The 26887-nt window shown below is 39.5% G+C and overlaps 1 protein-coding gene across 7 annotated transcripts in view; it reads right to left on the minus strand.

Annotated features, from left to right (window-relative positions):
• The window catches only part of flna (filamin A, alpha (actin binding protein 280)), a 72249-nt gene extending 45362 nt beyond the window's left edge, over nucleotides 1-26887 (minus strand). For 4 of the 7 annotated variants that reach the window (XM_006625574.3, XM_015342655.2, XM_015342648.2 and 1 more), the window contains exons 1-2: nucleotides 26650-26887; nucleotides 14456-14899 (exon numbers count right to left, since the gene is read on the minus strand). In XM_006625574.3, coding sequence (XP_006625637.1) covers nucleotides 14456-14837 — 382 coding nt within the window. In that variant the 5' untranslated portion in view covers nucleotides 14838-14899; nucleotides 26650-26887. The remainder of the gene's footprint in view (nucleotides 1-14455; nucleotides 14900-26649) is intronic. The other 3 variants (XM_015342663.2, XM_015342629.2, XM_015342639.2) reach the window with 1 other exon arrangement.

Consider the following 26887-nt stretch of genomic DNA (forward strand, 5'->3'; position numbering starts at 1 on the left):
GAAAATTGCAACTATTACAAATCACGAACGTCTCTAAACAAGAGGAAGAAATCCTGCGCCATCAGCAATAACACTTTCAAATACTTGACACACCCACTGCTCCGATTGCGATCAGTTTATAACAGCTTTTCTGCTATACTGTATTCACTTGAAGATGGGAACATAAGACAACTAAAGAAGTTAAATTTCAAAAAAAATTACCTACAGTACACACCTGCAACGAGATGCAAATCTTTCCAAAAGAACTCGTTTAGAGCAGATGGCTATTAAATTCCTCCCCCCACCCACCCCCCAGTTATACAATAGTAACCTCCTCTGCAGCCCTTGGAAGTTCAGGATAATTCTTTGCACCTCTTATCCCCTTCCTAACAGATCCATTCGAAGCTACATGGAGAAATGTGCAGGAGAAGATCTCCAAGCATGCACTAACCAGTATATTGTACTGTTGAAAAACAAGCCAGTGTGTCCTAGCAAACCAAGACTTCCTCCTCCTCCTCCTCCACCTCCCTAACCCCCAGCCTCCCCCCCTCCACCTCATAGGCATCAGCAAACAGCCCTCCCTCCTGCTCTTACTCACAAGCTGAAAGTTCCCTTGATTTTTTAGCCATAAAAGGACAGAAGCGAACTTAATCCTGGCAGGCAAAAAAAAATCCCCACCACTGAGGTTTCCAATTTCAAGAGGAGGAGAAAGGGAAAAGGAATGGCAAAAAAAAAAAGCTATGTAAGGTTTTGCTATGTGCACATCATGCACTATGAAGTCACTAACACTGGTGATCCACAATACTTCCCTCCACCCCTCTTAATCTGTGAGGTACAAAGAAACGAAGCAATTCAAAGGAAAGAATTATGAACTTGCTGATCAATTGGCCTTGAAATATTTGGCTACAAGATTCAAGTTCTTACAAACATTCAGCTACAAAAAAAAACATTTAATGAGACTTTGTTATAGATATGCAGTACTAGCAAACTTGGCTTGACAGGAAAATGTTGCAATTCTTAAAATGCACTTTTGAAATGTTGCTCAGTCATCTCATGAGAAAAATTCTGTAGCCAACCTGAAGTTACCAGCTAGATGAAAATAAAAGGCTTTGATCTAAACAGTGATCTCATTTTAAAACCTGCCCCACCCTCACAAGAAAAAAAAAACTATGTAACTTGCCAGTTCTTACATGACATTTGTTACAGATAAAGTCCTACATCAGGCAACCAAGGGCTTTCTGCTCAATTTCTGTGCATAATAAGTACCTCAGGATTGATATAATTGTAGATTAGAATACAAACCATTAAGAAATTTCAGAAAATTATGCTATGTTTTTTAGCACCCCCTCTAGTTTGATTCACCACTTAAAATGGTCTGTAGTACACTTTTTGATAAGAACTCATATTGGCAAGACTGGGCACAGGTGATGTAGGGAATGTCATCTGCTAAATCTCAAACTGGTAAAAAACAAAAACAAAAGCACCCTACTTATCAAGAATGCTATGTAGAATCTGAACTATGTCACGTCGGGTGAACGCACTGGCCATGGAGGCAAGTTCTGTTAGCGATGAATCAAGATTTTGTGTAGACCACCCTGATGAATGTCTGGAAGCATGACATGTGAAAAGTGATCCACTCACAGTTGGACAGACCAATTAATAAGGAGGTCCAAGAGTGACAGCCAGAGCAGTAGTGCCTACAGTTAGTTCAGACATTCACCTGGAGTATTTGTAGGGCCATGTAGTCAGGTTGCCAACAGTGAAGCCCCAGTACTTCAACAGTTGCCAATTTCTCTGGCCTTATCTATGGGGCAATCTAGAACTGCATCTCGCATTCATCCTGCTCGCTTAATGATTATAATCAATTCAGTATTGAGGAATACTGAACATCTGTGGGATGCAACGCTAGGGATCAGTCCAGTAACCAAGCTGGTTAAGCTAGGTCAAGGCTCTACAAAAGGAATGGGACCGAATCCCAGAAGCAGTTTGTAGCCTGGTGCAAAGCAGATGTACTACATCTAATGTGGCTACATCTGCTACTAGTCCATTACTTTCATAGTGAGCCCTACTGATATTTTTATACATTCCCCCATATCGGAATTTACTTACAAAGTTTAATGTTCCGTCAGAATGAAAGTTGTCAACTGTAGAGTGATTCCATAGGATCTGCGGTCCCTTTCTCAAACATTTTGAAAAAGCTTTGTACACAAATGGTGATTATTTCGATCAGAAAATGGCTATTCTTGACAAAACTAAGAAAGTACCATATAAGCAAGCTTCAGCTTTTTGTTCACTCGTCATCTGTTGGTTTTGTACTGTATGTTTGTTAAAAGTCTTAAGATTTTCCATGAGTGGCAACTTTTTCCAGAGGCACAAAACCATTACGCTTGGGTCTCCTGATGGTATTGTTCAAGCTGACTGCACGGAGAACTACAAGTTGTGGAGTCTAGAGCAGTGACGCACCAAGACTGCATCAGTAAAATATCTAGTCCCAGGTCATTTTAAATGCCATTAATATTTTGTGAATATGTGAGCTTATGCAATGGTCTTTGTCCCACCACATCCAAATCATGGTAGCCAAAGGAAAACCATGAAGCTATAGCTTACAGTACTGCAGCCCTAACAGAATATAAAAAAACATACCTGAAAAAAAGCTGTAATGAGTAGTTATCTATGATGAGGCTAAATAACATAAGCATAAGGACTAGAATTTAGAGCATCTTCAAAAAGGAACCTTGTTGTAAAAACAAAGTACTCAAGACTTGAGCCATGCACTGTACTGACTGAACTGCATTGGACACGGACAACTGCCAACATTAAGCATGCTACGTACAGTAACAGTGGCAAATACCAGGCTTATCATGCAGCAGAGATGTGCATAACCAGTACTTTTTCCTCATGTGGGTATTAATGGATTGATTTATCAAATTAGCCCATCTTAAAAAGTAGACTTTGCATTTCCACAGTGGAAACCCAGAAAAAACTTGGAAGTACTGAACTCGTAACTGGGGTGGAGGCTGACCTTTCCCGAGGCTTATTGCTTCTACTCAAAGTAAGGCTATGGTTTTATAGTTTGCTACTCGTAGATTTGTATTTGACCTGTCCTCTCTTCTGGACATTCTAACCATGCTCCATGTCAGTTGGGCTAAACCAATTACATACTTTTATATTACTTCCAGCTAATTCAAATCCAGTACTGGGATCAACTTAACATTTGCAAGATCTACATCTTTTAAAGAGGTAAAAGACCCAATTAAGTAAATCAAACTGGATTGCACAGAGCTTGGCTGGAACAAAAAAGCATCCATCTGCCTATTGCAAATAGATCCACTGCAGTATTTTTACTTGCAAAGGCTTCACATTTCAGTCAAACTGTAGCACAGAGTCAAGCTTCCAGTTAGTCATTTGCGAGCTGAAGTTTTGATTTAATGCAGGCCACAAAGCATGCCGAGAATTTCTGCTTTATTATGAAACCTGTCCTCTCACAATGCCTCTTCCCCAGCGACGTTCCAAGATGACCAGGAAGAAACTAGCAAAACACCCCAAACGCCCCGCCAGTGTTCAGAAAAAAATTCCATCTACAGGCCACTATGTACAGGATGTGGCTGAATAATTTTTCCCCCCCTTCTGAAATTGCCCCTTGGCAAACTCACAGAACTCTGCAAACCATCTGCCTGTATAACCAAAGTTTCAAATGGCATACTATTATTCCATACAGTGAATGTCATCAGTGCTTGTGGCCTTCATTACATTGGCTGCGCATAGCTCTGTACTGCACATTCATCTTTTTACACCAATAAAAAATGGTTATTGTACTACCTTGAAAATCTAATTTACCAAAAACATTTAAGAGTTTAAAATTTGACAAAAATAGCATTTGCATGGGGTTCTCCATCCCTTCAGTTTGCTGAAACCAACAGAAAATGTCCCGGTGATACAGTAATTGTGCCCCTAGCAAACTTCTAAAGCTGAAAATTTAAGACGGCACTTTTTAGCTTTAGGAGTAGCAGATCTTAGCTTTCTCCAAAGTTTTATTCCATCTTTGGATTTTTTGCTTATATAGCACCTTTTAGCCCACTGGATCCCACTTGCTTTATATTCATTAGGGGCCCTTATTCCCACCAAATGAAGTACAGCACCTACCAGGGTGACAGCCACCATTATGGGCCAACAGCCATACCACATGGATCATGAGAAAATGCTTTAGCAATCAAAGTGTGGAAAGTACACAGACCTGAGCAGAATTTAACCAAGACCCTGGTGTTGATACCAAGAAATCTTTCAGTAAATAAGTAGGCAAGACCTCGGCTGCACAGCTCATCTGAAAAGTAACCCATCGTAGGGCACTGGATTTTGAGATTCTGCTCCAGTGGAAGGACTGCCACCAACTAGTCTACCAACGCCATTTACAGCAGCAAAATTCTCCAGTACTGAGCAGACTCCACCTTACTTAATATCTGAGGGGTAGCGCCAAATCATAGCAAATCTAAACCTGCATTTGACAAATTCTCAGGGTTTAAGTATAGAGAAAGTAGAAGAGGGACAAATGTTTTCCTTTAATTACACTAAGGAAATGTTGCTAAAACAATGTGCACTAGGGAGAAACCTATGCATGATGGGGAGAAAAATCACATTGAATTGACAAAACAGGATGTGCAAGTAGGAGAAAACTAACACAAAAGCACAGATGGAAAACAGCTCCTTTGATGTCAATAAAAAGTGTCAGACAAAACCACACCTTTGCCACTTACCTTTAAAAAAAGATAGCTGAAGATCAGACATAATGATCAAGATTACCTTGTTCTGAATGTATCTAATAATTTTGAAAAGTCCCACATTTTTAAGATCTTTACTTTGAAAAGTATTCACTAAATCTCATGAAGCATTTTAATCTGAAAAGTTTTTCAGTGTGGATAAGGCAAACTAAGAAAGGATCAGGATAATGCAAGTTTTGTGCCTTGCTTATTCCCCTCAGCCACGAATGACTGGCTTACCAGCCGATCCCTCACCTTAAATTACCAGCCACACTTACAAGAAAAACAGCTAAAAAAAAAAATTAACGCTAATAAAGCTACCCATGTTCTGCCAGTTCGCGTGCCAGTGGTTAGAAAAGCTCCTACCCACGTGATGCAGCTGGTTCAGCTCTTCAAAAACGTGCGGTGAGGCAGCTAAGGTTTTTGTTCATACTAAAACCAACGAAAGCAAAAAAACCTCCACCCAGACAGTCTAGAAAAACCACAAAGTGCAAAAAAATTAAGAGCCAAAAGATTCTTCCTCTATCAGAAATCCCCCTTCATTTGATTTTTAAGGTTCATTACATTTGAATAAATAACTCCAACTCTGCTATAAAAGAGGTCTTCAAACTGTCCATAACTGACCAGTACTCTAACCACTGTGGTGAACCTGAACAGAGAAATCCAGCCCTTCAAACTGGAGAGACTGAAAATGCAAATGTACGCGAAGGCAAAAAAAAAGGTTTTTAAGGGACCCAAAATGAAAATAAAATCAAGTGCAATATCTACAGTAGAAGAGAGCATGACCAGTATGTGTAAATCCTGCTGTATTTATCGTACAAACAAACCTTTGCCATATCCATGTTTCAGATGGACCCATTGTTTTACAGCACACCATGTCTCATGCACTTAACATGTAGGGTTATGATTGCTGTATAACCACCCCCCACCCATTTAGCCTTGAGGAATTTGCCTACAATAATCAGTAGTTACAGAAAACTGAATCTCCACAAGGTCATGTAACCAGGTTTACAGCAATCAAAAACAGCACAACCGGAAAGCATGGCAAAAGGATAAACCAACTTTCCAGTCAACAATAAGATGCTGTGCAGCACAGTGACATGCTGCAAATGTGCAACTCAAACATGGCCAAATGCCAAATGAAATCTTCCATCCAATTACAGTAGATTCCTCATCCCCACTCTGCTTTTCTGTGGCTGAAAACTGGCAAGATATTTCCGGTGCTATGCACTCACTAATTACAATTCCTCTCTTCCCAAAGACTCCCCACCACTACTAGAATTCAAGAGTTCTTGCAAATCCCCTAGAGCATTTAGAAATTCCGGCCTTCCCCACTTCATATTGTTCCAGTGAGGATATCCTGACTTCCTGGAGCAAGAATAACAAAAGTAGAGGGTTGGAATCCCCATGCAAACATCTGTCTGGTCTACTGTATTCTAATATTGAACAATACCAAGGAATTCAAGATTAGTCACATATCTGTCAGTTCAGGAGAGCAGAGGCATAGTGCTGGTGTCACTTGCACATGAGGTAACAGTTTGGCAGGGAAGCAGAAAACTTTATAAAATGCTAGTTTTTAGGTTACATAAAAACCAGAAAAGAAGTCCGGATGATAGGTGGTCACTTTTTTGGAAGAGCTAAAAGGAAGTCATATAGTATTTAAAGTGTGGATGGAGAATCTGAATTATTTCCAGTGCTACTGCAGAAAGGCAAGTCACACAGCATGTTCAACTATCCCAGGTTGCAAGATGTGCAAGCCAAGTTATCCAGCACAGGTCTTTTCACACTTGCATGTGATACCACATATAGTTAAACGACAAGAGCCTTACAGCCATTTTTTGATGCATTCAACTCCTGGTTAAAAGGATAATGATTAAAGACCACAGACCGAGTTACAAAAGAAGCCATGAAATGCGTGTACAATTCCCTGTATCACTAAAAAAAAAAAAACCTACATGACTGCCTTTCCCCCCTCCTTGTATTTCTACTGGATTTTAAAGCTGCCTGCTTCAACAATAACCAATAAAAAGCATCAATAGCTGAACTGGAAGAAATGACAAAAGGGGAAAACACATGCCAATGCTTTACTGAGAAGTTTAAAAAAGTTTGTGTAGCTAGCGTACGGGAAATATCTGAAGAGAAAGTTGTATAAGAGCATTTACGATAAAATACTGGTGTTGAGCTCTCAAACATGTTCAGAAACGGGAGACAACACTGCCTTTAAATTCCAAAGCAGCACATGTTGCCCTGACAATCTGGGAAAATTTTCATTTGACTTTATAAATTGGAGTCTTCTGCTCTGGAGATGCATACAAAGCATAGGAATATTCCAGAAGGAGTGATTCAGGAACTGCAGCTGATATAAGGGCAGAATAGTCATCATGATGCCTGGCTTTTTGTTCCAAGTCTCCAGTCCTGGAAAGATCACGTCAAGACATGGTTTGGGAACCAGGCGTTTATACTTACACAAGACTTCAAATTTCAGCTTGTCAGCTAACTGAACAGTCTTGTCTCAATATCGCAATCAAAATACTGTGTGGAGCAATCGCCAATGCCTCAAAGTTTATCAAGTACAACTGAATCCCAATTCAAATGCACGTCTCCATTAACATCCAGAGAGCATTTCTAATAAACCTGGGAATTTGTAGAAAGAAACTTTGCGTTTCAGTCACAACACGGTCACATACATTTAAATCCATGACTCCTAGAAGAATTTAAGTCATGAAGTTCCACTTCTTCCAGGATGCCATCTTGCCTAAAGAGAAGTTGGTCAAGTGGACAGGGAAAGCAAAAAGGCCCAACCCCAGAAACATAAGAATCACTTCATCCTGAACCAATCTCAATGAGTGCAAGGCTAGCCTGTTTCAACCAGCCACAAATCTCTGGATTGCAAGTCTGAAACTGGCTAAGTAGAGGCCCCCCACTTAATGAGCCGCTCTGGAGAAGCTCCACATAATTTGTGAAATTGGTAGCATGGAATGATGCAAATCAAAGTAGCTTTACAGGAAGATAGTTATTAGCACATGGGAAAAGGGGCACAACCTTTCAGAAAAGGTTCCCGACACACCCAGAGATGGTATTAGACCACAATTGCACAAGTAGATCATTACTCAACTGTAATTATACTGTACTTTGACACCAGTCAGTGCATCTTCCTCCTAAAGTTAGCCATTTCCAATTTTCACTTCAAGGCTAAGAAACTTGAAACTTCCTTTTTCCACCAAAGCACAACAGAAATTACAGACCTGGACTAACATGTATGAACATTTGAACCCGTTTACAGCGTCGTCTTTTCATGTCCGAGAACTCCCGTCAAGGATATCAAGCAACATCATTCCTTAGCAAACATACTGTGCTGGAGTTTGGGAGAAAAAAAAAGTTACACACAAGAAGATTATAGCTACAAAATTTATGCTTGAAAGAGCACATGTTCAAACTCATGTCCATTTCATTTACAAGTTCTTTCCTACAAATAAAGTTTAAAAGGCATCAACAGCTATAACTCTAAAGAAAAACAACCACCCCTTCTCAAACACTTGGCTGTTTTTCAGCTGAGAAGGCTCCAGCCCAGCCTCTAGCTAAACATCATTCTGCCTCGCCTCGTAAGCAAAGCCTGTTGAAACACAGAGCACAAATTCCACAGCACACAGAGATACAAAACTGTCAGAAAAGTAGCAAAGTTTGCACAGCCTAGACATTATACGTCTCAAGCAAAAGGAGACTGATTATCATACTGGTTTAAAAAAAAACAGATCGAAGTACACAACAGCCATACAGGTCTAGAGCTCCTTTTAGGATTCTTCAAGTCTTACTGCTTTGCCATCTCACAGGTTTTCATGCACAAGGTTTGACTGAAGGGTACAAAACAATGAATGGCGCTTTCACTGTGCTTCCCCATATGGCTGACCAAGACAGAGGACACTACCGGCAGCTTAGCGGATGGGCAAAATGAGAGTTGTAGAATCATACAGCCTTCAGCAACAAAGGAATAAAATTCCTTGACACTGTATGAGGGAGAAAAACTTAATGCAAACCCTCCAAAACCTTCACAGTGGTGCTAGAAGTTGAGGTTTTTCAGCAATAAGCAGGGGATGGGTTGCTAATACAGCGTTCAGATACACCATTGTGGCTTGTTCGGCATGTGCTGGCTCTGCAAAAATTACAGCTCCAAAAACACGTTCATGTCTGCACAGAGGCCAAGAAAAGCTGGGCCAGAAGTACTGCCCTAAAGGCAGGCTACAGCAGGAGCTGGAATAAACTGCACTCACGTACACAGTTATTCAAAATGTGGTTATAGAGGACAGATTGAGGCTGTTCATCTCCTTTGAACACATGAAATTATTGTAGAAAACACAGCTGGCATTTAGAATTAACTTTGAAATACGTACAAAACCTGAAAAGGCTTCAGGCAGTAAAAGGCAGAATTTCAAGGGGCTAAAAACTGATGGAGAAGAGGGACTAAAATTATGGCAGGAGAGCAGTATCAATTGGAGGAGTAAAAACTTCCAAGACCTGTCCATACGTCACTGTAAAACAATGCATCGGGGAAGATGTGGGGGGTGGGGATCTCCCTTTGCAAGGCAGCCCTGTTCCCAGAGGCCCATGGGAACTTCCTTAATTTTCCTTTACAAAGGATGTCACCATTTAGATGCCTTCCTCATTCTCTTATCTCTCACCCATCACCATGGCAACACAAGGGGATTCAGAAAGTAGCTAGGGGCTTTCTCCAGAGAATTAGGGATCCCATTCAAAACTGGGGTCATGGTTAGGCTAACACCTACTCTATACATGGTTTAACAAAACCAGAAGACTTTACCCTTCACATTGAGCACTTCCAAGTTCAATGGTACAGGGGTCTATTTACTAATCGGATGAAGCAGAAATTCATTTGAGGTTACAATCCGGCTAAAGGACTATCAATCCACTAGAAAGAACCCTGGTGTGCCTCAAGGATCTGTGCTTGGTTCCCTGTGGCTCTAAGACTTTCCTGGCTTTTCAATCAGATTCCTGAAAACAGGGTTTGACAAAGTTTATTCCTTCCATTTCAAAATCAAATCTGAGGCCAGGAACACAGAGGAATACTCAAGCTTTGTGGTCCTGTCAATTTTTGTCTCATGTAAAGTGCTCCTCCTTCTTCCACAATTTCTACATCTACAAGATTTAGAGAAATAAAGCTAACCTAGATTAGGACACCAAGCTTGGTTTAAAAAGAGATCTGAAGAACAGAAGTGCCATCAGTTCTCTATCAGACAAGAATCCTTAAGGACTGTTAGTGCAAGCACATCCACAAATAGGAATAGGAGGCACTCTCTTACACAGAATTAAGGGAGTACAGCATAGAACACATTAAATGAATTGGCTTTTGCAACATTCATAGTTAAAACTTGAGGAAAAGCCAAGTCTTGAGGAAGACTATTTGTAGCCATCCAGCCTAAAACAGACATTAACAGTGGTTATAATTTACAATTACACTTCTGTAACAAGGTTTCAATGATGGTTTGTATTCTGGTAACCAAAACGTTTATCATGTGCTAGTTTTGTAAATTGTCAACCAAGAGGCATCTGGATAGGAAGCCCTCTCCCAGGAAAACTCATCATGAACAGAAATGGAGCACAGGCGTCAAACTCAGCTTTGGAACACTTTTATAAAACCAGATTCAAATTACACAGCCTGTAGCATTACTGCCATTTCCTGTCCAAAAAGTCAATGGGTTCTGTAGAGCTAAAGGTCCCAAACCCATATTAGGTTTTGGAACAGCCTGGATCACAAAAAAATAAATAAGAACTGCTTAATCACCACACTATGGCTTGCCAAATTGCAGTGTGCAGTTTCAGTCTCTCAGCATTCCTTACTAGAACTTTAAGAGGCCTCAAAAGAGCAATTTGAACCATCTGCTTTTTTCCCCTTCATTTAATTTCTCACTCACAGCTAAAACCTTGTGTGCTAGCCGGATTTCTCCTTTCTCCGTTTTATGTGCCATGATAACTGGCTATGACCCGAAACCTTTCAAAAACGAATTGCTGTAATGTGCGCCTGTTTAATGGAGACTGTCGGAGTGAAAACGCCTACTGAAGAGGCAGTCTGTACGCCTCCCCATCATGTTTCAATGGCAAGAATCCTCAAGAGCTGTGTGACGTTTTAGAACACACACCAATGGCAAATAACCAAGGCAGAAATTAAAGTGCTAGGACTTAAAAAAAAACACAAAACCCTTAATTCTCTCAGCGAAAGGTACAGGCAAACCAAGATGAGTACCAAGTGCCGAGGCTGAAAGTTAAATGGACATCAATAAAGATCTGGCATTTGCCTGCACATTATATTTACTTTTGAGGTCTTTCAAAATGTAGACATCCACCGATAGGCACTAGATATACCCAGTTTCTGTTCTGCAGACAGAACATTGCAGATCAGTTAGGTGGGGCTCTGTTGTGGCTTTGCATTTTAAAATGCTAAGAGGGAGGGATGTGTCTGTATATCAGGGAAGGGGGCGGGTGACACTACATTTGACTTACATGGTTGGCAGCACTTCCCCTGCCTCATTGTGATCCCCAGCACTTAAATTTCACTGCACCTTTAAGTGCAGCTCAAAACTAATGGCCCAACACCATTGTAGTCTAACTGTGAAGCTAAGAACTAAGTAGGCAGCCCTACTGAAAGTGGCACTATCCTCCACAAAAGTCTTCAAATCAATATCGCAGTATTGCGACCAGGGCTCCTTTGGAATAAAAAGCATTAGCTATATAAATGCAATGAAAACACAGCTGAATGCAGTCAGCAGTATGGTGGGTTGCCTACCAAACAAGGAATATTAATTTAAATATCCAGAAATCTGAAACAAGATCAAATAACACCTGCTTTAGACTTTGCCTCAATGAAACCTGTTAATTGAATCTAAATCACAAATCAAACATGGATCACTATTTGGCCCTATACCTATAAAACTCCACAACTGGAATAAGTAAACATTAAAGGGCAAATGGTTAGCATGTGAAAAACGCAACAACCCTCCTATATTAGGTTAACTTGAAATCCTGCTACATGGTTTATGCTGGTACACAGTAACTATGGTCAAGTGCCTAGTTTTGACATCCAACTTATAGTTGGCATCACACTGCACCTGGTTTGCACGGTCTCAGTAAGAAATTTGCTGAAAGTCATGATCTGGGATCCATTTCGCTACTCCATGGGCCAGAGAAAAGACAATACGGTCTCTTAGTAGCTAAGGTAACGACTGGAGCTCCCAATCAAACTTAGGTATATTTGCATTTCTTGTAGTACTAACCCTTAGGGTGAATCATATATTATAACTTTTGATCTGACCACTATATTGCATATAAACTGCAGAAAATGGGATTAGTTATACAAACTGGACTGCCACTCCAGTAGTAGACCTCTACGTTACTACAATTTAGGTTTACAGTACCGTGAAGATGCCCAGCACAGCATTAATCATTTCAAGGAATACTAGTCTTCTAACTCAGTATTTCTATGTTTAGCCTTGAAATGGTACAGATGCAATGCATTAGTAGATGGATGCAGTGCTTCACAGTGGGGCAGTTGTAGCCCCACTTCTACAAGACTTGAGCTTCAACCAATGTACTTATAATTACAAGTTCACCTCAGAAACATTCAAGATAAAAAGGGAAAGCAGGTTATGGTTGCTCATTAGCAAAGAACAGTCAATCGAGTTAAATACTTCTCCTGATGTTTACACTGTGACCTAATAAGACTGCAAAATGCTTAAATCTTTATTTATGGTGCACACCCCTGGCATTACATTTTGAAATCTGGATTTTACCAAGAGTCCCTTATCAATTTGCGTGGGGACAATGCAGTTTATTCTGTGCAGTTAAATAAAAAAAACATGTAAGTTGCAATTTTCAGTGCTTCACATCTGTTACATAAATGTAAAAGAGGTAGTGAACTCTAGCTCTAAAGAATCTCCTGTCCACAGTGCTAGAGCGAAATGGTGTGAAACCAGCCCATGTGTGAAGGCTTGTTAAGCGTTTCCCAGTATACGCTGCGCCAACCCCACCTTTGAGAACTGCTGTCTTTTGCTCATAAATCATCCCTAAGGTACTGTAGAACGTAAAAAGTCTTTAATAGAAACCACGTGAAGGCCTTTTAAAAAAAGTGGGAGGGACCCCTTTGGATTGCATAATTTGAATTGACTTAATTTCGGTTTTTCACTTTATGGAACGTGTTCCTAATTTACCACATTTAATCAAATATCCTCCTATCCATATATCATCCAAGGCTCAAGCCAGGTTATTAAATAGCTGTGCCTTCCATTTCTTGGCGCTTGCCTGTAAAGAATTCCAACAGTAAACTGAGACCTTTCCAAGTCCTGCGGTCTACCCACTTTTCCCCTCCTTCAAAACTAGAAATGGTTAGCAATCCTGGGCTCAGCCGCACACATGGAAAGTAAATTTGCAAGTTGATTTTCTCAATACTGAGTTGGAAGGTTGCCAGCCAACCCCAGCCACATTAGTACCGCACAGCTTAATGAGAGACCAGTCAAGCAATGTACCAGTACAGTACACACTTCAGGCTATTTGCAAACATACCTGGAGCTCCAAATCAATAGGCCTTCCCTTGTACACATGAAAGACTAGGGCGCACTAATAAAGGTTTCTGGACACATTCGAAATCAGAAACTAAAGAAGCTACCAGACTACAAAAACGACAGGATTTATTGTCGCCCAGACAACTATAAACTCTGTAAACTCTGTCAACAAACTGCAGAAGCGGGTGCATATCCACTCCCTAAAACGCAGATGTTGAAGGGGTGCAGTCGCCTGCACTCAACTCAAGTGGCAGGGGCGACTACTTGCAAAAGTAAAAGTAAAAAAAAAAAATCTCAAGTGTTCGGTGCGCGAGTAAAGTTATAGGCGCACTGCGTGATACAACTTGCATCCAAGATGTCAGGTTTTTAAACCTCTTCCGCAGTAAAAAAATAAGTCTTGAAGTTCAAAGGCACAGCCTATTCTCGCGAAATGCGGTTGACAAGTTGCATATCCCTTTCACAATGTTACCCCCTCCCCCTTTTCTTCCAGTTACCCTCACCGTAGTTCAACAATGCTCCCTGTAATCTTTGCAAGCACGCACTCACAGAAAACATGCCCCTTCTCGCGCTCCAGCGGACAGATCAAGTTCAGCCTTGTCTCGGAGCTCACAGCTCCAGCATTTTGAAACAAGTAAAATACCGTTACGTGGAAAATATTAGACTATGCGCCGGCAAACCTTTGTGCGTATAGTAGTAGCTAGCAAAAAGATGTCGAAAGAAAAGAAACACGTTCAGCAATGAATGAGCTTTTCTGCAACAACTCAAACGTGCCACTTTTGTCCTCCCAAAACGCCCTTCTAATGTTACTTAGCCTATATGTTTGAGAAAAGTTCAAAAACGTCCTTAATAACAACATAATACTGAACAAACCCATTTTTTTTAGCTGGAAACCAAAAGTATTTCGAGCTATTTTGCTTGTACGTTTAGACAAAAGGGTTAAGCTTAACAATTGCTATAAAGTTACGTGTTCCAAAAAAAAGGGTCACGATAGAAGTCTGGCATTGTTGCAGCAACCGGACACTTTCTCCGTTTTTGAGAAAAGCTTTCAACGACAAAAAGAAAAGAAAAACACTGCACTCATTTTAATATAAACAGACACGCACACTACTACACACGTATAGTCATTCACTCATTAAAACAGAAAAGCAGACCTACCAATAGACACCAGCTTGATATTCTCTTTATCCAAGAACTCCAGCGCCACGGACACGTTTTCCAGCTGCATTTGCCTGAACGTGGGGCGTTGGTTGTACTTTCGGAACATCTTCTTCTGACTCAGGACCTCCAGCAAACCGATCAAACGGAGACCGTCGCTCAGGTCGGTTTGGAGGTTGGCGATGCGCTTGTTCACGCACTTGAGGTGTTCGTTGCACCACCTGGTGAAGGTGTTCTGCTGGATCTTCTTCCATGGCGCGTCTTCGGCCAGGTCTTTTTCCGTAGCGGGCATGTCTGCGTCCTTGTCGGCGAGGGCTGCGTTCGAGACGGCGGCGGAGCTCGGAGCGCTAGACTGATTGAGTCGTGGGTGTGGACTGCTCATTTTTAATGCCTCTTTTTTGGGTGGGGTCAGTTCCACTTCCTCGGAGCTTCTCTAGGGTGGTTCTAATCAACGAAAGTGAGAGGAAAAAAAAGTTTGTGTTAAAGAGCTGCAAAAGGGAGCATTCTTATATTGTTGCTCAGAGGGGGGGAGTTTTTTAAAAAAAAGATTCAGGAGAGGCGAATTTGAATAGGAATTGAACTGAGAGGGGGAGTGTGTTTTCAGTCAGTGACATTCTTCACGGGCTGGGAATTATTGGGTTCTAACAAGCTTTGCGGTTTTTGTCTATTGTAGCAAAGCCTAAAACATGAATATTGATGTTTCTATATTAATGTTGGTTCTATTCTAAAAATCAACAGCTAAATAAGAGGCATGTAAACCTTTGTGATTTCTTAACTTGAATGCCATTTCGAGACAGAAAATCAGCTTATTGTATTGTGATTCAAAGGTCAGACAGTTTGCATCACATTTCAATGAATTCACAGATTAACGGTCTCAAATGGCCTTTGAAATAGCTCTTTGGACACGTATATAATTACACTCAACTGAAATGCATGAAAGGCTTAATTTTTTGATTGCAATAAAAAATGTTCAAATAATACTGTTTTGAGATGCAAACACAAATAATAGGTCTAACAAATCCTCTCTCAGGTTAGCACAGTACGCATCATAGGTTTATCATCTTTGTAATCTATTTTTGTGTTTACTGTTTCCAGCCCATATGTGGTTTGATTTACAGAGTTAGTTTTTTTAAGATAAGAGATCATAATCCTGCTCCAGGAAAGGTGATAATTTTGTTTATTAGTAATAAAAGCAGGAAAAGATAAGCAAATAAAGAAAATGTCTGTTGCCAGAGTAAATACTACAGCAGACTCCAACTGGGTGTTCCGTGAACTTGAACTGGGTGGTGTATTCACTTCTAGGGCAGGAATGGCCAGTTCTGGCGCTGGAGAACCAATATTCAGCAAGTTTTTATAGGTCAACTTTAAATCATCAATCTGAAAAGACACGGGTGGGTTTGATTTATTTAGTAAGTTAACTGATTTGATTAAGCAGGAATGGAAAACTTGTGCTTAATAACTACAGGGTTTTGGAATGTGGGCTTCAAATAATTTCTTTAGAAATCAATTATTTAAAGATGACCCATAAAACCTCCTGGATTGTGGCTCTCCTGGACCACGTATGGCCATCCCTGTGCTAAGATAGCTCAAAGTTGAATAAGATTTCCATGTTGAATTGTCTATAATACAAGCACCAATCATATATTAAAACAGACTAGGTTACAAAAACATGAAAACTAAACCAAGCACCCTCAAACCGGGGCTCCCAGAGACATTTACCTTATTACTCCCCACCCCTGAGACACATGGAACCACAATGCAACTTCATGTCAATCCCTGGGGATATCACAATGCAACTTCATAGAACCACTGGTGATGGTGTTATTCTATTAACATTGATTCATGGCTGTCAGACAAGCATGAAATCACTTCATGGTATCTCCATAGCTAGTGATGGGATTGAACCTGCTCTTTCTGAAAATGATTCGATTTCAAGTTGTAAAGCATCTGTAAATTAATGACCATTGATAAAGCCAAGCTAAAACTGAACAGCACTGTTATAGGGGTAAGGTGCCAGTATAATTTTGGTACTGTTAAGAGCCCGCTGAAACACAACAGAATACTGTAGTTACAAGAGATTTTCAAAACACTTTGTTTAAGAGGATCAATGCCTTACCTTTTTGAAAGTTATTATGTATACGAGTCACATTTCTATCCACATTAACATAAAGACGGTCATTGAAGTGCTTTATATATGCCATAGTTGTATAAAGCTTAGCACTCCATTGAGCAGAGTCATCTTATGCCGCAGATCAAATTTAAATGTTAATAAAAGAAAACTTTAGTGTAATGGCTTGACCATACATATGTTAAATAGTCATAATCATTAATTGTATTTATATAGCACTTTGTGACCCAAACAGTTGTGTTAATGGGGGTTGGGGGGACTCACTGCTGTATAACACATACCTGGGTGACACACGGTTGGCCTCTTATGCACCAGCAGCCCAGTGACACAGCAGGTCATGTAGAGGGGTGAGAAATTGCTTCACTAATTGAGAAAGGGGAAATTTAGAGGATGCCCAGTTGTGCAAGTCAGAACACCAGGGTTATCACCCATACTGTTTCAAGACATGACAGGGCATCTTTCATCATAAACTAGTCAGGATCTTGGTTCAATATCTTATCTGCAGGACAGCATCTCCTATACAGCCCTGTGCCTTCTGTCACCATATCGGGCCATTGGTTTGGAAATTCAGACCAAGTGAAAAGAGGGCCACTTACTGATCTTCCAATGCCACGAGACAATGAATTAACTTCCTTTTGAACTCAAACATAGTTGGGAGAAATTAGTTGGGAGAACAGACGCAGCGACAGTGAGCATCAGCTCATAAACATTGAAAAAAATCCTGTAAATGTAGTCGGATTATGAGCCATTTTATGGTAATTCAATTCATTTTGTCCATCGGTATGCCATACAAAATGTATAAAGTGGTTTCTCACAGAACCTTCTGCTTTTTGTACATTATCGTGCAGTTAATTGTTATCTTGTCAGTCTGGCATTAATCATCAATAAGCAACATAAAGTCAACTTGTTTCATAATTTCAGTAATGCACACCTGAATTACAGTAGCTGTTGCAAATGACAGGTGAAGCAGATGACTAATTGTTAGGTCTAATACCCTATAGCAACACACACCTGGGTGTCTTTGAATTAGAATACAGTACATATTGCAGTCATAGACAATCTGACTGTGATATTGATGTTTTTGGAGAAGTCCCATTAGGGGTCTTTAGCATTTTGAGATCTTACATTTTACAGCATGTAATGTGGTGGAGAATGTTTTCAACAATGATGAAGATAAGACTGGGTATTACAGAATGCATTTGAAATCTCAGGTGTAATATGCTACATGATTTAAAAAAAATCAAATACACTAGATACTTTTGTATTTTATACCAAACACATATTTGAAAACAAATTAGTTAATTTCTTTTAAATGAATTATCTTAAATATAGTTCTCTTATAATCCTACTGTTTTCCCACTTTTGTATTTTAGAACTCACTTTCTTACCCTATCATGGCATTTAATCTGAAACAGGAAAGCAGAATCAAAATCACATCTGTCTAGGATTTGCTATTCTTACATGGGCCTCTGTACTGCTTTCCACAACTCTGCTATTAACCATTGAAAGTTTAAGCAGAAAGGTAAAATGACAGACTATTTTTAAAAGTAATAAATAACACTATAATTTGAAGAGCGACCTGGAGAATCAGTTTTACATTATGTAAACTACAGCGGTTTTTAATCATGATGAGCGTGTTTAGCACGGCAGGACCCTGCTGTCACGACAGCTTAACTCAGACAATAGTAAAGAAACATTATTGTAATTTTCCCCTGGACTGGATACCACTGTCTGTATGAGTCGTTTGGCTCCGATTCATTTCCTGTTTTTTTTTTACTTCACTTTGCTTTATCAGCCTGAAATTCTCATCTCCATACCCCAGGCTACGGAAGATTTATAGACATGTTATATTATGTCTCAGTTCTAATTGCCCCAAGGGCTAGTAACCTCCTTCCAAGTCTTTTTTGCTGTAAGCTAGCTGTATGTTCTGGACTCTCTCCCAGTCATATAGTTTTAATTACCAGGCCAGTCCACCTCCCAAAATATCAACCATTACCAAGCACAGGCTTTCACTCTCCGGTCCAGACATTCAGGTATAACCGTAAGCCAGTACTGTCTCCCTTACAGTCCCTCAGCTCTAGCCACCAACCTACAATACCTTCCTCTGTCTCTTCCTAGCACTATACTGTATAAGCTCAAACCACTACTCAGCACAGCCTACGTTTTTCCCAGGGCTTGACTCCTAACCACTGCCCCACACTGCCTGCAACACCTCCCTCTGTCTCAGTCCCTTTAGATCTAACTGTTACCCCACAGTGCCTCTCTGTCTGGTCTAAGTGTTAGCCTGGACACTCACACCTCTTTACCTGCCTCTCAGGTCTACTTATATCTTTTTCCAAGCTCTTGCACACATGATCTCCCAAGAATCTAAGCTCAAACCAGTAACCCTCTCTTCCTCTCATATTTGTTTTCTAGGGGATACAAAAAGCAAAGCTTTGCTTCTTAATGCTGTTATCTACACAGTAGGGAGTGTGCTAGATGCACTAAATTGCTGTATGAGGATATTTAGGATCCGGCTTTATCCTCCCTAGTGACATGATCTCATACGCTTTCCTAATGCCCCTTAGTCACCCATGACTCGCTGTGTTTCAACGCAGACAGCGGATTACCAGTCACCACGCCTTTATTAGACAACACACCAAGCTCTGCGTGTCATTTTTTCACAAGCTAGACGCTACAACAAGGACCGTAATATCACCTTCCAAAACTTAAAGGAGAAGCATGGATCATGTGCTAGAAACAATTAATTTCCTATTTCTGTGCTTTTCACATTCACTGTTCTCTTTGCTGTTTCTGATTATAATATCGCTTGTCATGCTAAGCACTGACAGTTAGGAAAGTTGCAATACAGAAGTGTTAAAAATGGTACATTTGACTCTCCAGGAATCATTGAAGATGGTTAAAGAGTATGAACAACATGAGACATGAAATATGGAGCTGATGTTGTAAGAATTAATATTCCAAGGCATCTCATAAGATCAAACTTTCAGAGTCTTTGTGCTTAGTACTGGCAAAGAGAGAACTTCACTGTGAAAAGGGGGACAGGGGCAGGTTGAAAGTTAGTATAATGCAAATATATTTTATACACTATTCTAATATATTTTTGAATATGTATATGCTTTTGATATGAATGAACTGCAGGGCAGCAGGGTGGTGCACAAATTAACATTGCTGCTTTGCAGTACTGGGGCTCAGCGTTGAATTCCAGAGGCGCTATCTGCAAGGAGCTGGTATGTTCCTCCTGTGTTCACGTGCCCAAAGACTTACTGGTAGGCTAATTGGCTTCTGGGAAAATTAGACCTAGTGTTTGTGTGTCTGTGTGTGTGTGAACTGCAATGGACTAGGTTCTTGCCCAAGGTGGACCCCACATTCTGGTTGTTGCTGGCCAAGACAAACTCCAGCTCCCCCGCACTCCTGAATTGAATAAAGTGGTTAGAAAATGGATGGATGAACAATGCATGTGCAGTATTATGCCAGGATATATTTTGGATGTATTTGTAAAAAGCATGGTTTCCTGTGAAGATGCATACATCTTCCAGGTGGATGCTGCACATTGGTGGTGGTGGAGGGGAGTCCCCATTACCTGTAAAGCGCTTTGAATGGAGTGTCCAGAAAAGCACTATATAAGTTTAAGCAATTATTATTATTATTATTATTATTATTATTATTATTATTATTATTATTACAGTGAGCATCCAAAAGTAAATTGAACCATCCCTTTTTCACTTGAAGGTGATCTGAATTTGGTGTTTATCTTGAAATGGTAATAGTAATACATTTTTGGCATATATACACCTTTAGAGCTGTGAATGGTATAGTACTGTAACGCTCCGGGGTTCAAGTGGGTATGCACCCTCTCCTCTGCCGCCTCGGGTCGGCCCCCCACTGTCTGGGACTCAAACCCAGGCCTCTGACATCACTCAACAGGAACCCAGCCACTTGAGCTAAAGGGAAATCTCCAGTCAGCCCGGCGGCTGCGGTCCCTGCTATTCACAGGGAAGGGCGGTGACGTCACCGCGCTGGTAAGCCGGCTCTCACAACCAATGGTGGCCGTATGCATTACAATACTAATATGCTTCCCATCTTTCAGTTGCTCAGACAGCTTTGTATTAGAATAATGGGATTAGGATGTGAGGACTTGTTTTGAGAGCCTGGAGCTCAGAGTGCTTTGCAACAGTATTTTTTTTGGCCTTAATTTCTCACATGCCACTTTGAGATTATTATGTTTTTGCGTTGTTGTTTTTCCTGGTACAGTTTGCTTGTCAAGCAAACTACATTCTAACCAGAAACAATGGTGAACAGAAAGTGACATTGTGTACTAAGGTGTTAAAACATAAACCTAATAACAGAAAAACAGACCAATAATTTTCTTTGAACCTTTATTTTAATTTAAAAAAACATTTATTATTTAAAAAATGTGGCTTGAGTACAGCAAAGAAAATCTCTCATACTGGTAAATAGGAAAACTTGGTCACGCCATAGATATGCAGTGCTTTACTAAATAAGGAGACTTCTGATCTTAACACTACAAATATGTTATTTCAAGAATGTTTTGTTTTTTTCTTTCTTGAGAGAATTTCAAGTATGCTAGTACCTAATTAGGAAGGCAGTGACCCCTGACCTTAGTGGAACAACTGGAGCCAAAATTCTTTATAAGACATTCATTGTGATATTACAGCACTTGGGTATTGGGTACTTGTTTGATGTCTGGACAGGTAGACATCATACATAAAATTAATTCCACATTTATCTAAATGCTGTTTTTTTTTGTTTCCTTTGTTTCCAGGCCATTTTATTAAAACATAAGTCTTTTGGCATTCATTTGTCCCCACCCTCCCTTTAAGTAGCTTATGTTATCTTCTCTGGGCTATCTAAAACGCAGTGATAGGGAAAAGTACCACATTTTTTAAGTGTTTGGTAAGTGTTTTGCAATCAATTGTTTCTATTTCCTATTGATCATACATTTATTGGTGTTTAAAACATCTTATTCTTTTGTCTTGGCATACATATGCTTTTGTTTCATATCTTTTCAGCTTTAAAAACCCTTTCCTTGCAAACTTGTCAATTATTCTAAGATATATAATACAACATGATTCAGAACTAATATATATACAGTACCATAATGTGGACAACATGATAATAGTATCTTTCTTCAGCCATGTTAAAAAGGCTCATCTGGCTCTTAAATAAAGAAAAGATCTGGTACTAAATACATTGAACAGACATGATTTGTGATAACACTACCATAAACTTCAAATGCCTTACTACTTCTCATTGGCAACCCCCTGACCACTCGTACCCCTCTTTCCTTACAGAAAGCATTCCAGAAGCCTTGCCATTAAAACATTATTTGAAAATCCCAAATTCCAGCATCTAGCGCCCTCTAGTCAAACTCTAACGCAATTCCGACAGGAAAGCCCCCCCCAAAAAAAACACAAGGAAAAAACACAACTGCACATCGTTTCCAAATGCAAGAACATCTGCCTAAAATAAAAATTTGGCTCACAATGTATCAGTGAAACTACTGCATGAGAACGACAATCCGGATCAAACCATGTCTGCAAATTATGACAATTTGTTGCAGTCTTGTTAAGGGCATATCATAAGGGCCTTCAGGTATGAAAACAGATAATGTATGTTCCAAAGAAAATGTAATCGGTGCAGTGTTTTCATATATATATATATCCAGAAACAACATACCAGCATCCAAACATGATAATGTGTGGCCTCAATATTAGCACTATATTCTCCCCTTTTAATGTTTTAAAAAAAAAACATTTGAGTACAACAGACTGATTGGCAGGCAGACAGACCTAATTAAATGATATAAACTACTATATTAAACGTGATATGGGGGATCGATGTCTTTATAAGATAACTGCCGCAATAGTCCCTCCATTTTCTCTCTTCACAAAAACAGTTCAAAACGTTCAGTAGTAATGAGATAATACTGTGATTTAGCCATGCCCAGTCTGTATTCATGATGTATGTAACCACACATTATTCAATTCAAAAGCTTGCATAGTAAGCTTAAGTGTTGAAACACTAAAACCCAGTGACGAGTACTGCAACACTATCTTTTTAGAGTTTGGGCTGGGAGGTCAAGCATAATGCAATTACCCAAAGAACTAATTTGGTAACAAAGGCAGATGAGCATAACATGAATATGTCATGATATCAAATTGCACTTAAAGCTACATGGCCAAAATAGCCCCTTTAAATCAAGTCCGCCCCCTCGCTTCCACACACTTTTTTTCCTCGTCTCCTACAAGATTTCTGTCTAGACTTGCCAAGATGAGGCAATGGCGAATTATTCAGTCTGTCACGCAGGAATGTCAGTCCGTTTCCTTTACGTTTCACTCGTGAGAAAATTAGCATCGAGTTTTCGGTATTCATTTTTGTATATATATATCGTTTGTCTTTTAGAACCTTACACATCACAATCGTTTGAACACCAGCAAACTCGCAAACGCTGTGCTTTTTTTAATATAAATATCGCATGTCTGACGTCAGTTGCTGGTAACTTTATACGTTGCTCCTATTAAAAACCCATTAGGCTCTATTTCTGGTATGTATGGGTACCAAACAGGTTTTTTTCTTTTTTCCACTGCAAATACTAAGAATTATTTAAAAATAGACTTAAGAAAGAACAGTGTCATTAGAAAACCAAGAAAGGTACAGTACCTCTATGGCTGGTCATTGAAGAGCCAGATGTTGCGGAGTGCGTGCTATACACTGTATTCACATTATTAAACAGGCACAACAGAACTAATCCAGTTAGTAATAAAGAGTAATATTTTATCGTCCAGCTGAAAGAAAAAGTAGTTATTTCTAAAGGTGCTTTCTCGTAGCTTCTGCGCTACTGAACTCATGTAACTGGGTTAATGAGTAAAACTCGGTAAATGCATCAATTAACACAATATACATGTCAATCCATACACAATATACAGTACAGAAAGCTACAAACCGCTCCCACTCCTTGATGTTATATGAGAATGAGTTTTAAATAAATCCAAAAAGACAAATCATTTTAAAAAAAATAATGTGAAAGTGTTTAAACCTGTTACTTAAATCTCTCAAAAAGTATTACAACTTAATATCACCTTTCAAACCCATAATATTTTCTTATGCTATAGTTAGCAAATAAACCCAATTGTGGGAACAGACATTTCGTCTTTAAACAAGAGATAACGTTAATTATTCCAAATTGTCACAGTTAATACTTCAGTGTAGTACTTCTCGGCAGTGAAAGCAAGACATCGAGGTTTCGAGATGAGATGGAAGGAATGTAACAAGGGGCATTTCTTTACAAGGAGAAGCTAGTAGTGATCTGGAACTAAGTTCCCAGAGACTTATTGATGAATCCGACACTCGGGAATTCTTTTAAAAAAGACGCCTGGAGGCTTGACAGCAACTTCAGCAACAGATGGTGCTGTATTGGCTCAAATCTTCGGATAATATTTTGTTACAAACTTGTGTTTCTCGGGGCAGCGCTCCAAATTAGTCTCGTTTAACTGTGTTGTTCTTTTGAAGGCATCCTATAACAAATACTAAAGCTAATAATTTTCACTGTGCATTGTCCAGTTTTGCAAATACTCCGGAAGTCCTGTCGCCTTGACAACAGCCAAACTCTACGTCAGATCACACTGCGGGCTATTCGTCTTTATGTCTCAGGACATTCTACCACAGTGTTGAAAGAGAATATGAGCAGTCCCGTTCAAACAACTGCCTAATCCTGCACAGAATTCCGCAGTGATATTGCATTTTCTCTGAATGTGATTTCCCAACATCCTGTATCCCCCGAATTTAAATATCTGGCAAAACCATTATGCGGATTTCTACACCCATACTTAACGCGAGTATTAGGAAAGTCTTGTTGCGCAGGAAACGTATTCAATATCCCTGGGCAAATTCCAATTAAACCAATAATTTAATGGTATGTATCATTACAATAGTATGGATTTATCGTTGGTACCGGTATATTAAGTACGCAGAACTGTGACGTACGTTAATGTAGTTCAACAACACGTTATGGCATAATTCAGCAAACAACAGTCGCGGAAGAGTTTGCTACTATCAGATCTATACTGAAACACAACTGTTGACCGAATAGCATCTAACATCTTTTTTATTGTATCACTTACTAGCCGACATAAAAACGCGTACAGTAGGTATACCGTGATAGTTTCTATCACAAACATGATTTTTTTTTATTTCTACCATAGCAAGTATATAATAACTACTAGCTAATGTGTCAGGAGTTTAAGAGTGATGTGTGCTGCCATGACATAGCCAACGGAAGCACAGTACTGTAGAAAAATATGGGGCATATCAGTAATGTTGAGCGATATCACACGTCTCGACCTGTAACCGTGTTATAGCTATGGCGCTGCAGTTTTCTGCATCGCGCTACCTCTCTCGACACACGGACCACACCCTTTTATTTTCAGTACGCGTTTCTTCTGCAGAAATTTTCACCAAATGCTCTTCTTAAGAATTTTAAAAATACACCCCACAAACAGTCAGTGACCCAGTTTTTGCAGCTTCAACCGCAAGGAAACGATACATATCCTGTCTTCGGCTCACAGAAATGAAACACACTGATTTGAGTTTACCAAAACATCTCATCCTGTAGTTTCGTTCTAACTGTGGCTGGCATGGCATGGGCGTGATGAGTTCTTTTAACAACTTTTATATTAACCATCGTTTCATGTTGACATACTGTTCTCTGCAACTTGGACACTGTTGTTTTCAAATTACACTGCACCTAGCCGTTGTCAGCCTACAATTAACTGAAAACATTTTATAGACGTGTTTCATATTGCGAACTTCAAATCATATCTCTACTCTTATCACTCATTTAATGCAAATTATTGTTTTTTTTATTTTTAAACTGCCCCACAGAACTTTATTTACTTATTAAACATCTGGAAAAATTGCACCAACCAACACAGTCAATTCACACAGTCCGCCCTGGAAAATTCAATAACATACACTATGAGCAGTTTTTTTTTTCTGAAAAAAGATAAATAACTGATACTTACTTGCATATGGTGCACTAATGCACAGAATTTAATCTAGAGGAATGGGGGGTGTAGTTTGTGTACTAACCATGCCTGAAACGATCTGACACACAAACAATATAAAACAGTCAGGAATATATAACAAAAACGGCCAAAAGTCTACATTAAGACTGAAATGGTAATAAAAAGCCACAAACATTCAAAGTATAACGTTCATTCTTTTTTATAAAATATTCCTTGATTTCATGTTGAAAAACGGTTGTTACCACTAGTGGGCGCCACCGTCAACATCCAATATTCCCGATTAGCAGAAGCAGATACATAAACTTTTTCATAGTTTCCCTTATTTGGTGAAGAGATTTTAATTAGATTACATGACTGATGCATTAAAATCATGTTATGCGCGGAGGATACAAGACACCTGTAAATGCACTCCACTTCAACAGCAACTAATAATAATGACATTACGACCAGATAAACAATTGTGCACATGGAATATTTTAATACATCTATATTGCAACCTACGGTGCAATTGATATGGCAATGCACCATATCATGCAAATTTGTATAAGCGCACTGTCATTTGTAGCTGACATTTTTCTATTTAGCTTTCATGAGCACATTTAATCGTCATAAAACAAAGATTGCACACAAAGCATCAGCTTTTCACAAATCAACTGCTTCCAAAACTCCAAAGATAAAAATCAAATAAGGAATAATTACTCTTTACAAACAACGACAAATCACAACACCAGATTAATAAGACCCTACAATTTAAAATATAAGCCCTTCCATTTTGACCCATATAACTATTTGATTGTTTTGGCAATTTATCAATCAGTCCCATATAATTACTCATAAACAGATTTCTGACAATGGCAGAACGTAAAAGAATTGCTAATCATTAGACTTGTGATGCGCCGTTACTTACGATAGCCGCTGTAAGACGTAAGACAAGCAGTTCCCAAAATGTGAATTTAAAATTAAAGCGCAACGTTGACAAGCCCGCTACTAAATATGTGGTTAAAAGCTGCAAAACTTACTCTTTTTAGCTTTGTATTCGATTGGTTCAGCGACCGGAGGCACACCGAACAATCTCTTTCAGGTTTGCGTTAAAAGTTGCTCTGTGTTATAGCACGAAATGTTCTTCCCTCCCCAAGTGCTTCTCTTGGGGAAATGAGTTCGTATTCCTCGACAGACGGGAGAACAGAAGTGACACCCTCTCGTTAACTCTCTCCCTCTCTCTCTCTCGCTCTCTCTCCCCTTTGCGTCCTATTTAAA

Source organism: Lepisosteus oculatus, chromosome 2, assembly GCF_040954835.1.
Source record: "Lepisosteus oculatus isolate fLepOcu1 chromosome 2, fLepOcu1.hap2, whole genome shotgun sequence".
In the NCBI taxonomy this organism is placed as follows: domain Eukaryota; kingdom Metazoa; phylum Chordata; class Actinopteri; order Semionotiformes; family Lepisosteidae; genus Lepisosteus; species Lepisosteus oculatus.